Source organism: Panulirus ornatus, chromosome 11 (assembly GCF_036320965.1).
Source record: "Panulirus ornatus isolate Po-2019 chromosome 11, ASM3632096v1, whole genome shotgun sequence".
In the NCBI taxonomy this organism is placed as follows: domain Eukaryota; kingdom Metazoa; phylum Arthropoda; class Malacostraca; order Decapoda; family Palinuridae; genus Panulirus; species Panulirus ornatus.
In genome coordinates, this window is record NC_092234.1 from 11,223,908 (window position 1) to 11,237,275 (window position 13,368).

Genomic DNA, 13,368 nt, shown 5'->3' on the forward strand with positions numbered 1-13,368 from the left:
GGAAAGATGAAGTGAAAAAGATTTTTGAGTGATCGGGGCCTGAACATGCAGGAGGGTGAAAGGCGTGCAAGGAATAGAGTGAATTGGAACAATGTGGTATACCGGGGTCGACGTGCTGTCAATGGATTGAACCAGGGCATGTGAAGTGTCTGGGGTAAACCATGGAAAGTTCTGTGGGGCCTGGATGTGGAAAGGGAGCTGTGGTTTCGGTGCATTATTACATGACAGCTAGAGACTGAGTGTGAATGAATGGGGCCTTTGTTGTCTTTTCCTAGCACTACCTCACTCACATGAGGGGGGTGGGGGTTGTTATTCCATGTGTGGCAAGGTGGCAATGGGAATGAATAAAGGTAGACAGTATGAATTACGTACATGTGTATATATGTATATGCTGTGTGTGTATATGTATACAATGAGTTGTATAGGTATGTATATTTGTGTGTGTGGACATGTATGTATATACATGTGTGTGTGGGTGGGTTGGGCCATTCTTTCGTCGGTTTCCTTGTGCTACCTCGCTAACGCGGGAGACAGCGACAAAGTAAAATAAATAAATAAATAAAATAAATACTTAATATATAGTGGTAGTATGCAGCTCAACAAATTTGCTGTAATGGTGATGTTGCTCTGACCAAAAGCATGCAAGAATCCTGCAAGAGATAAACCAACATCAAGTTAATTATCCCAAACACTTCCATGCTAGCAGTAGTATATGCCTCAACAATCTCAATGTTATGGTGATGTTGGTAAAAGACTGGCTGGCTATTTCATACAGATAATATGAACATATAAAAAAAAAATTTATGCAAGATCAAAACTAATACCAAAAACATTTATGTACATCTGATTGCTAGCTGTATGCTTTATGAATCTTGGGGTACCAGGAGGGCTCAAAAGCTTTATGTGCCAAAATGTTAACTTATGTTACTCCAACATTAATTTGAAGTTTTCAAAATATCTTTACCCACAAAATGAGTAATAATGATTAAAAAGACTGTAATCAGGCCATAATCAATGTTTTTTATTTATAATGATATCTACAAAAGTCAGAGCCCTTACTCCATTCTAGTGGGGAAACTTAACATACTGTCTATCTCTTATATAACTAAAAGATGTTCTATTAAAACTCCTTTTACAAACTAAAAATAAATACTGCAACTATCTCGTCAAAAATGCAAGAGAGAACTTACTGAATATGGAACAACGAACTGATAAGTTTTAACCCATTCAGCGCTACTGTCCTTAACTGAGGTAAATGTAGGTGGATGTTACTTTACTTACTCAAGGCATACACATTCCCACAAGCTGAATTCTACATGCACTGAAGGCTATATTGGCTGGTCATAAATCATGTATTTTATCAAGGGCACATTACATGAAGGGGCCCCAGCAGCTTAAAGGCTGTTTTACATTCAGTGGCAGGAACAGGATGGACTCCTTTGTGACAGGGGGTTCTTTAATGAGACTGTACTCTGTTTCACAAGCTAATGAAGATACAGCCCAGTAAATGGTGAATTTTCACTTGTGATGTAACCTCATGCAGGTAATATCCTGGCAACAAAGTATAAATCAATGAAGCTGCCTAGTCCTTGTGACTATGATGGGCAGTTATAAGCCTATTCTACAGACTCAGTACCCATACTCAGAGCTGACCAATCTAGCAAATGTTTTTCCTAAACTAGGAATACTGAACTCTTAATTCAGAACAAAATACAGTAGTTGTGCTACAATTTTTTTCTCTTATCCAATCATATAAATAAAAATGTTATGAAATATTTTGTACACTTAGGACAGGCCAATCGGATAACCAGGAATGGGATATCATTATAATTTTAAAAAATGTTTTCTTACATTTTTTCTGCACCTTTTGATCTTTAAAAATGTGCACCAGAGGGAAAAGTGCATCAAAAGGGTTAAAGAGAACCAACTTTTCATAACAAACCTCATAATTCACAATTATGACAGTACACAGTATTACATTACAGGGCTCTCTGACGTAAAACTATGGTTAGAAAAACTATTTACAAAGATGATGATAGGTAATGAAGTAAAAAACTACGACACTATGCCAGTGGCATATTTTCAATTCAAAGAGTCATATTTGAGGTGTATTCCTTAAGTAAACCACTATTAACATGCATGCACTCACACTAATTCAACAACCTATCAAGAGACTTGAGATATGTAAATGAAATTTTAAAAACATCACTTTCATATTCATCATCCCATTTTCAAAATGAAGCTGGTATACTTAAACTGTACAATAAAGAAAAACATATGCACAGATAACTAATCTTAACAAAGGTTAAATCAGTTTGACTCAAAAGACTTTGCAGGTGGGGTACTCCATGTTGCACTTGAAGTGCGTTTGTGGAATCTTCTGCGCTGAATAGGAAACATCTTGCTGAGATCAGGCATGATGAGGAGATTATCTGGGGGAAAGATTTTTTCAACTGCAGGCGGATAGTATTCTTGGTTGATCAGAGCTACTCGCAGCTGGGATGCTGTATTGAGAAAAAAATAAGTTTTTAAATCTCAGAATTTCATATACAATATAACCATCAAATAATCAAACCTCAATATCCACATGCATATATACTTCTGTAAATATTACTTATGTGTAGTGTTTCAACATCCATTCACAAATACACCTTTCTATTCTGAAACATCTTTCTTTCTGTCAATTTGAGTGTTCTGTGTGTCCTTAAACAACTTTCTTTTGTCAACTTGAGTGTTCAGTGAAGGTTTTCATGTTCATTATAAGGGTAGATAAGGTAGGTAGTAGTTGGTAAGCAACCAACAACTAGTGAAGTATGTTACCAGTACTACCCGCCTGGGTATCAGGAGGGTTAGTAACAGTTGTGTAGTGAGCCAACACTTCAGCACCTGTCAAGTCGCATTCCTCTGAACCAGGTACCTGTCTTCCTTTTTTGCTTCACCTACACATGGACTCTGTCTACAAACAGACCATCTCTCTTTGTTACACATATCATTTGACAACACTTAACTAATACAGCTCATTCATTGTATCTCTAGATTTTCCTCTGGTGAGCACTATGCACTAGCCCTGTCTTTTGGCAAAATGGCAGGAGCAGATGATAGCAGTAGCAGGTAGGAACCTCTGCAAACACTGCGCTAGAGTTGCCCTCTGCCAGTGGCCTGTTAAGGGTGAGAAGCGGCACTAGAGTCCACTAGTTATGGAGACTATTGCTGTGGCCACCCCCTTGAGGTAGTTCTAGTTGGAACAGGCATCAGAGAAATAGATAGATAGATAGATATAAGTGGAAGATATCTATTCAGATAATATATGGACTCCTACCTAAATAAGTTTGCAGATGATGCAAAGGGCATGAGGACAGTAAAAGGCATGGAGGACTGCATCAACTTACAAGAAACTGACAGATTCCAATATATGGCTAAAGTTCTACCCGAAAAACATGCGAAGTGATAAGGATTAGTCCCGCAAAATATGGCCTTGATGTAATTATCACCTATTAGGAATCTCTGTGAGAAATATTCAGTAGTACATGTGATCCTCAATCAGTTGCCAGAGTCCCACCCTTGGTGAACAGTTAAGGAAGCAAACTCTCTGCTTACAAATATTACATTTCTACCCAAGTTCCTGGATAAAGAAGTATCAGCAAGCTGTCAAGTCATATATTTGGCCAGAACTACAACAGTTTGGTCACCACACCCTAAGAGGCACAAAGAGCTGACAGAGAAGCTCGAAAGGAAGGCAACAAAGATGGTCCCAGATTGTGATTTGCCCACCTAAGAAGAGTGAAGAGTGAGGTGTGATCTAATCACAACCTTTTAGTTGTTAAAACATTGGTAAAACAGACTGATAATGGACAGTGAATAATTTTCCGAGAGATGCTGGGATAAAACAGCCAAAGGATATAACATAACTAGAAACCCTCCACTCCTTGTATTTTAACTTTCTAAAGGGGGGAAACAGAAGAAGGAGTCACGTGGGGAGTGCTCATCCTCCTCAAAGGCTCAGATTGGGGTGTCTAAATGTGAGTGGATGTAACCAAGATGAGAAAAAAGGAGAGATAGGTAGTATGTTTGAGGAAAGGAACCTGGATGTTTTGGCTCTGAGTGAAACGAAGCTCAAGGGTAAAGGGGAAGAGTGGTTTGGGAATGTCTTGGGAGTAAAGTCAGGGGTTAGTGAGAGGACAAGAGCAAGGGAAGGAGTAGCACTACTCCTGAAACAGGAGTGGTGGGAGTATGTGATAGAGTGTAAGAAAGTAAGCTCTACATTGATATGGGTAAAACTGAAAGTTGATGGAGAGAGATGGGTGATAATTGGTGCATATGCACCTGGGCATGAGAAGAAAGATCATGAGAGGTAAGTGTTTTGGGAGCAGCTGAATGAGTGTGTTAGTGGTTTTGATGCATGAGACCGAGTTATAGTGATGGGTGATTTGAATGCAAAGGTGAGTAATGTGGCAGTTGAGGGAATAATTGGTATACATGGGGTGTTCAGTGTTGTAAATGGAAATGGTGAAGAGCTTGTAGATTTATGTGCTGAAAAAGGACTGGTGATTGGGAATACCTGGTTTAAAAAGAGAGATATACATAAGTATACGTATGTAAGTAGGAGAGATGGCAAGAGAGTGTTATTGGATTACGTGTTAACTGACAGGCGCGCGAAAGAGAGACTTTTGGATGTTAATGTGCTGAGAGGTGCAACTGGAGGGATGTCTGATCATTATCTTGTGGAGGCGAAGGTGAAGATTTGCAGGGGTTTTCAGAAAAGAAGAATGTTGGGATGAAGAGAGTGGTGAGAGTAAGTGAGCTTGGGAAGGGGACTTGTGTCAGGAAGTACCACGAGAGACTGAGTACAGAATGAAAAAAGGTGAGAACAAAGGAGGTAAGGGGAGTGGGGGAGGAATGGGATGTATTTAGGGAAGCAGTGATGGCTTGCGCAAAAGATGCTTATGGCATGAGAAGAGTGGGAGGTGGGTTGATTAGAAAGGGTAGTGAGTGGTGGGATGAAGAAGTAAGATTATTAGTGAAAGAGAAGAGAGAGGCATTTGGATGATTTTTGCAGGGAAATAATGCAAATGAGTGGAAGATGTATAAAAGAAAGAGGCAGGAGGTCAAGAGAAAGGTGCAAGAGGTGAAAAAGAGGGCAAATGAAAGTTGGGGTGAGAAAGCATCATTAAATTTTAGGAAGAATAAAAAGATGTTCTGGAAGGAGGTAAATAAAGTGCGTAAGACAAGGGAGCAAATGGGAACTTCAGTGAAGGGCGCAAATGGGGAGGTGATAACAAGTAGTGGTGATGTGAGAAGGAGATGGAGTGAGTATTTTGAAGGTTTGTTGAATGTGTTTGATGACAGAGTGGCAGATATAGGGTGTTTTGGTCGAGGTGGTGTGCAAAGTGAGAGGGAATCGGGAAAATGATTTGGTAAACAGAAAAGAGGTAGTAAAAGCTTTGCGTGTATATATATGTATAAATTGAGATGTATAGGTATGTATATTTGTGTGTGTGGACATGTATGTATATACATGTGTATGTGGGTGGGTTGGGCCATTCTTTCGTCTGTTTCCTTGCGCTACCTCGCTAACGCGGGAGACAGCGACAGAGCAAAGTAATAATAATAATAATAATAATAATAATAATAATAAACAAGAAACATTATGAAAGATGTAAAAAAGTACTTTATACTAAAAGAATGGTTAATGTAGTCAGCATCCAAAGAAAAACAAGGTTAATGTAGTCAGCATTCAAAAGTATATGAAGTTATATGGAATGTGAGAATTTTTATGAGTTGGGGCCCCTTGAATGTAAATCTTCTTCCACACTGAGGAAAAATAAGTATCTACACAAACATGCATCAAACTGAAAAAAATCACACCCAGGTGGACAACCCTGCAATCCCCTTACTACGCATACAAAGTTTAAAACTAGCTCTCATCGTCTTGGAGCTATGGTGCATTCAAAACACAAACACGCAGGCCATTTTATCCTCTAAGATATAATGGATATTTCATTATAGTCATTATTATTGGAATAATCACTAGCATGGAATTGATGAACTACATTGGAGTGTGAAGTTCTTTGTAAAGATTGTACTTTCATTGTACAACCTTGTGAAACGTGACTTTATTCATGGCATTTCCACAAGCAGGCAGAGTTTTGAAATGCATGTCAACAACTACTCACATTTGTTAAGCTAATATACACACCATGATACAAAACATAAATCACATAAACTTACATGCCTTCATAGTAACAGATCTCTAGTGAACAAAGTTTTATAACTTACCTGAAGCCCATGCAGGAACCTTCTTCTTAGGAGCTCTCTCATCATCAGTCGAGTCATCACTCCCCATATCAGCTATATTATAATTATTGATGGCATCTTCTTTCTTGGTTTTCTTGCAGTCTGGTGTCATTTCATTCTTGTTTGGAGGTTCCTTCCCAGAAGAGTTAGACTGGTTACTACAGGTTTTGGTGAAGGTGCTGTTGTGATCACTGTTCTCTTTATTATCACTTGCAGTATAAGTATCATTAAGTGCAACCTGTGGATAATTATGACAAATAAAATGGAATAAAAAGGAGAATAACAAAACACATTTAACCTCCAAAAAATCTGAGGCAACCAATTTCTGTATCAACATAAAAGGCCAACAATTAGAATAAAGTTGACAGCCAATTTATCATTCTCTGAGAGTTATGTTCTACCTGACCACATGTGACAGCCAAGAGAGTACTATAGCCTTGAACAAATACCCATGTGTCTGACTGACTTCAGTCTTCCTGAATAATTTTGTAACAGAGATAAGGCCAACCCACACTATTTGCAAAAATACTCTGCTGCAATAATTCACAAAAAATCACACTGTATTATGAAATGATCAACGATAAGTACTGAGCACTTTGGATACAGTAGATAAAAGCATTACTTTTTTTTATGTAAGCTGAGACAGCACAGGAAGCTAAGGCCCTTATCAAGGCCATCCCATTAACACTATATATTTTATGATTATACTTGATAGCCATTTCTTGAACCAGTATAATTATGAAATATACAGTGTTAATGGGATGGCTTTGATTAGGGCCTCAGCTGCCCATGCTGTCTCAGATAGAAAAAAAAAGTCCATACACATACAGGGAGGTGGAAGAATGAAGTGAATAAGATTATGAGCAATTGGGGCCTGAATATACAGGAGGATGAGATGCATGCAAGCAAAAGAGTGAATTGAAATTGGAGTGATGTGATATACCATCCATTCCTGTCACTACCCAGCCACACAGGAAAACAGCATTGCTTCACCCTGCTTCAGCAAGGTAGCACCATGAAAACACATAAAAAAGGCCACATTCACACACTCAGTCTCCTGCATTAGCAAGGTAGTGTTAAGAACAAAGAAGTGAGCCTTAGAGGGAATATCATGTATATGGAGCTATCCCATCCCACAGGAAACAGCATTGCCACTCCCTACATCAGGGAGGTAGTGCCAGGAAAATAGATGAAAAAGGCCACATTCATTCACATTCTGTCTCTAGCTGTAATGTGTTCTGCACCAAAACCACAGCTCCCTATTCACATCCAGGCCCCACAGACCTTTCCATGATTTACCCCAAATGTTTCTCATGTCCTAGTTCAGTCCATTGAGAGCATGTCGACCCCGGTATACCACATCATTCCAAATCACTATTCCTTGCACACTTCTCACCCTCCTGCAGGTTCAGGCCCCCAACACCTTTGTGTTTGTGATGTTAAGCTTTCTAAAAGTGGATGTATTCAATACAGAAAATAAGAGACCTACCTCAACAAAAAGGCCAATCTGGAGTTAAAGTTTGGGTATTATGCCATTCAATTATCTAGATACTGGGAAATGACATGAATTTGATGAATGTCTAATTCTATCTTTCAAGTAATGACCATAGATATGCTACAAGTTAAAGTATGATTCCCAAAAATGGACTAGATGGATGAATGACAGTGACAGACAATGCAATCACTAATTTTTTTACATACTATTCACCATTTCCCGCCTTCATGAGGTAGTGTTAAGAACAGAGGACAAAGCCTTTGAGAGAAATCCTCACTTGGCCCCTTCTCTGTTCCTTCTTTTGAAAAATTAAAAACGAGAGGGGAGGATTTCCAGCCCCCTGCTCCCTCCCCTTTTAGTCGCCTTCTACAACGCGCAGGGAATACATGGGAAGTATTCTTTCTACCATATCCCAAGGGATAACAATCACTAAATGTCTACCATATTGTGTAGTCAACATAAAAGAGTAATACCAATTCATTTTGAAAAATATAAAGAAAGAGAAGAGCAAAATCTAAACCATAGTTAGGTTTTACACCACTTAATTTATTAGATATTGGGGAACAACTGGATAAGTATAATGAGTACCTGATGGACTTTTCAAGTTTTGACCAAGGTCAAGTCAAAGATTAAATTTCAAATAACTTTTTTCACACTTGTTTGCCATTTCCAATGACAGAAAGGTAACATCAGGAACAGATGAAGAATGGAACCATTTCCATACATCCATTCTCCCTTGTTGATGTAAAATGCACCCAAAACAGAACCCCCTTATCCACAGCTAAGCTCCAGAGACCCTTCAGTGGTTTCCCCTAATCATATCATATGTCCTAATTCAACTCAATAACAGCACACTGCCACCTGTGTACTTCACTCCAATTTGTCCTACCACATGCATTCCTTTCATCCACCAGCATGTTCAGAATCATTTCATCTCGTCCACGGTCACCCTACCCTTCCTGTTCCCTCCATTAATGACAAGTATACCTTCTTAGTCATCCTTTCCATGTGTCCAAGTCATTTCAGCACATCCTCTTCAGCTCTTTCAACTATACTCTTCTTACTACCACACATCTCTCTGACTGCCATTTCTTCCTTCGTCAACCATACTCATAATGTAATATGCTTTTCAAACATTTCACTTCTATCATATCCATCCTAATCTGGACTTTCTCAACAAGACCCAATGACTCACATCCACACTGCACCATCTAAACTACTATAAAATCAAACGTACTCATCTTTCTTTCCACACTCCTCATTGCACCCTGGACTTTTGCTTCTTCCCATCCCATGATTCACTCCAGCTCACATAAATTTTCATATAGATAATCAGTACTGAATCATCGTAACGAAAAATTTATAAATTTCACCATTTTAGAAATGGTTGATCAAGTAAGGCATGAAGTTCTAAGATGATGTGGGTTATGTGGCCTACAGATCTAAATATAATGACAGTGACAGTAAATAAGATTTGGGTGAAAGGGCTCAGTGAGGGAGTAATGTATGGGGAATTTAACAGCAAATTAGATCAAAGTGAAAAGGCTCAGTGAATGAGTAATGTATGGGAATTTCACTGCAGAAAGAAACAGACATGCAAACGCTGTACTGCTTGATATGGTAAAGCACAAGCAACCCTACTGTAATGAATGATAAAAGATACAAAAAATGGGCAAAATATGGGGAGCTAAAACACATTCTCACCTTTTTAACTGATGAGCAAATAATCTTGACTTGCTTTCCCTCAGCAATGCGCTCTGCTTCACGTAACTTGAGTCTTTCCAACTCCATTTTTTCACGTGCAATGCGTTCAACTTCAGCTACTCGCCTGCAAAATCAAATTTCATTGGATTAATACAAAACAATATACAGTTAACCAGGTTCATACACTTACTGGATGGTCAAAACTGAAACTTTAATCATACTTTTTTCTGGCCATGAACATATCTGGCACATTTTTGCATAAAGCTCTAACACATATGGAATGAAAGCCATCAGTTTTCAAGAACTGTTACCTTATTTACCAAATAATCAAGAAACTATTTGAAAACTTTCTGCAAAGAAAGAATGATAAAGTTCACTGGGTGTTTAAATTCTAGAGAACTTTAATATCTCCATTAAGCCATGTTTCTGACATACTAATTAGGACTGTGTTGTTATCACTTATGTATTCTGACATAATTCATACTGATTGTTGAGATCTCACTAATTAGAGAGGGAATGTGAGCAAATGACACTACTCTTCATATGTTCCTGGTGCTAACTCACTAATTATACAGAGAACAAGTATGATTTGCTTTCATATATTATCAATGTTTCCCACTTTAGCAAGGTAGCATCAGGAACACATAAAGAAAGGCTGTATTTGTTAACACCCATTCTCCAGCTGACATGTGCAATGCCTCAAAATTTCAGCCCCCTATCCACAATCAGGCCCTACAAATCTTTCCATAGTTTCCCCTGGCTGCTTTAGTACATTGACAGCACATCAAACCATGTGTACCACACTGCTCCCATTCACTCCCATACTGTCCCATATACACCCTTCACTCTCCTGCATGTTCAGGCCCTAATCACACTAAATCTTTTTTACTACATCCTCCCATCTTCAACTTGGTCTCCCTCTTCTTGTCCCCTCCACTTCTGACACATATCCTCTCTGTTGATCTCTCCCTAATCATTCTCTCCTTGTGTCCAAACCATTTTAGCACACCCTCTTCAGCTCTCTCACCCACACTACTTTTATTGCCAAACCTGTCTCTTATCCTTTATTACTTATGAGATAAAATATTTCTTTCTAGAAACTCATAATGCAGGTGGGAAGGGTTGCCAGTCCAATCATCTCATTCCTCTTTGTCATCTACAACCAACAGAGATACATGGGTAGTGTTCTCTCTCACCGTCCATCAACTTATCAATACTAACATATCTTTTCAGCAAACGAAATTTAACTTTCTGCTGAAAGCAAAGATAAGCTCATTTCCATTGGCAAGTCCCCTTAATCCTTAAGGAGCAGCCTTCATATGATGATCTAAATAGGGAAATGACAGCCATCGTCATGTGACGATTTAACTTTACCCACCTCTACTTAAGTGTCCATTTAACTTCACATCACATTAGTAGCATATAGCAATAATTCCCAATGCCAGGCAGGCATCGCAAAAAAAATAATCTCTGCGTTACACTTAAAATCACCATTTTTGGTACATGTTTGTAACCTCTGTACAGTAATTACGCGCAAAGTATCTATTTCAAATTGTGTAATCAGTCTAGAATACCATCTACAAAGCTCATTACCTTTTCTTCTCTTCTTCCTGAAGACGGCACTGCTCTGCCATGTGAGCTAGTTTCTCCTCCTCCAATCTTTTCACCTCTTCTGCTCGCTTTTCTTCCTCCATTAACTTCCTAATCTCTTCTTCCCGCCGCTTCCTCTCCTCTTCTTGCTGTAAGAGTTTAAAATTTGAAGTTTCTTCCATTAACCAAAAAAAAATATAAGAAAACAAATTTCACAGAGGAGACACTGTACTGGTACAAAGATATAGAGGAATGCATAAAGTAACACACTGTTATATCGTTTCAAGGCTATTCAAGAAAGCACAAGACATCATTAATACAAAGCTTTATGTGGAAATACCAGAACAGCAAACAGAGTTCAAGGAGAAATGGTTCTAAACTTCCTAACTGCAAACAGAAATAATGTCAGTCATAGACAAACAAAAGTATTTGTCTGGCTGATTTTTAAATGCATTCATTATGCTGGCTTGAAATCTCATGCTGATAAATCATTCCATATATCATCAACCCAATAAACTAGACCTCTTATAGAGCTATACTGCTGCAATGAGAAATATTCATACAGTAGATCAAGCACATACTAAAGACATCTGTAATTCCTGCATTCCATTTTGTCCATCTACCTCTCTATAAGGTCACTATAGATGCATTGTACCAGTTATCAGGCACCTCACCTTAAGCTAATCATATAAAAACAGAATTCAATTTAATGATAAATTGATAAAACATTTTATTTATTTATCTATTTATTCATTTATTTTGTTTTGTCGCTGTCTCCCGCGTTAGCGAGGTAGCACAAGGAAACAGACGAAAGAATGGCCCAACCTACCCACATAAACATGTATATACATACACATCCACACATGCAAATATACATACCTATACATCTCAATGTATACATATATATACACACATAGACATATACATATATACACATGTACATAATTCATAGTCTGCCCTTATTCATTCCCATCGCCACCTCGCCACACATGGAATAACAACCCCCTCCCCCCTCATGTGTGCGAGGTAGCGCTCGGAAAAGACAACAAAGGCCCCATTCGCTCACACTCAGTCTCTAGCTGTCATGTAATAATACACCGAAACCACAACTCCCTTTCCAAATCCAGGCCCCACAGAACTTTCCATGGTTTACCCCAGACGCTTCACACGCCCTGGTTCAATCCATTGACAGCACGTCAACCCCAGTATACCACATCATTCCAATTCACTCTATTCCTTGCACGCCTTTCACCCTCCTGCATGTTCAGGCCCCGATCACACAAAATCTTTTTCACTCCATCTTTCCACCTCCAATTTGGTCTCCCACTTCTCCTCGTTCCCTCTGCCTCTGGCACATACATCCTCTTGGTCAATCTTTACTCACTCATTCTCTCCATGTGACCAAACCATTTCAAAACACCCTCTTCTGCTCTCTCAACCACACTCTTTTTATTACCACACATCTCACTTACCCTTACATTACTTACTCGATCAAACCACCTCACACCACATATTGTCCTCAAACATCTCATTTCCAGCAAATCCACCCTCCTGCGCACAACTCTATCTATAGCCCATGCCTCGCAACCATACAACATTGTTGGAACCACTATTCCTTCAAACATACCCATTTTTGCTTTCTGAGATAATGTTCTCGTCTTCCACACATTCTTCAAGGCTCCCAGAATTTTCGCTCCCTCCCCCACCCTATGATTCACTTCCCCTTCCATGGTTCCATCCGCTGCCAGATCCACTCCCAGATATCTAAAACACTTCACTTCCTCCAGTTTTTCTCCATTCAAACTTACCTCCCAATTGACAAGACCCTCAACCCTACTCTACCTAATAACCTTACTCTTATTCACATTTACTCTCAACTTTCTTCTTTCACACACTTTACCAAACTCAGTCACCAGCTTCTGCAGTTTCTCACATGAATCAGCCACCAGCGCTGTATCATCAGCGAACAACAACTGACTCACTTCCCAAGCTCTCTCATACACAACAGACTTCATACTTGCCCCTCTTTCCAAAACTCTTGCATTCACCTCCCTAACAACCCCATCCATAAACAAATTAAACAACCATGGAGACATCACACACCCCTGCCGCAAACCTACATTTACTGAGAACCAATCACTTTCCTCTCTTCCTACACGTACACATGCCTTACATCCTCGATAAAAACTTTTCACTGCTTCTAATAACTTGCCTCACACACCATATATTCTTAATACCTTCCACAGAGCATCTCTATATGCCTTCTCCAGATCCATAAATGCTAC

The 13,368-nt window shown here is 39.1% G+C and overlaps 1 protein-coding gene across 1 annotated transcript in view; it reads right to left on the reverse strand.

Annotated features, from left to right (window-relative positions):
* Positions 1 to 1,000: 1,000 nt before the first annotated feature.
* Positions 1,001 to 13,368, reverse strand: part of LOC139751274 (uncharacterized) — a 64,370-nt gene continuing 52,002 nt past the window's right edge. The window contains exons 14-17 of the mRNA XM_071666581.1: positions 11,087 to 11,232; positions 9,494 to 9,617; positions 6,277 to 6,532; positions 1,001 to 2,504 (exon numbers count right to left, since the gene is read on the reverse strand). Coding sequence (XP_071522682.1) covers positions 2,311 to 2,504; positions 6,277 to 6,532; positions 9,494 to 9,617; positions 11,087 to 11,232 — 720 coding nt within the window. The 3' untranslated portion in view covers positions 1,001 to 2,310. The remainder of the gene's footprint in view (positions 2,505 to 6,276; positions 6,533 to 9,493; positions 9,618 to 11,086; positions 11,233 to 13,368) is intronic.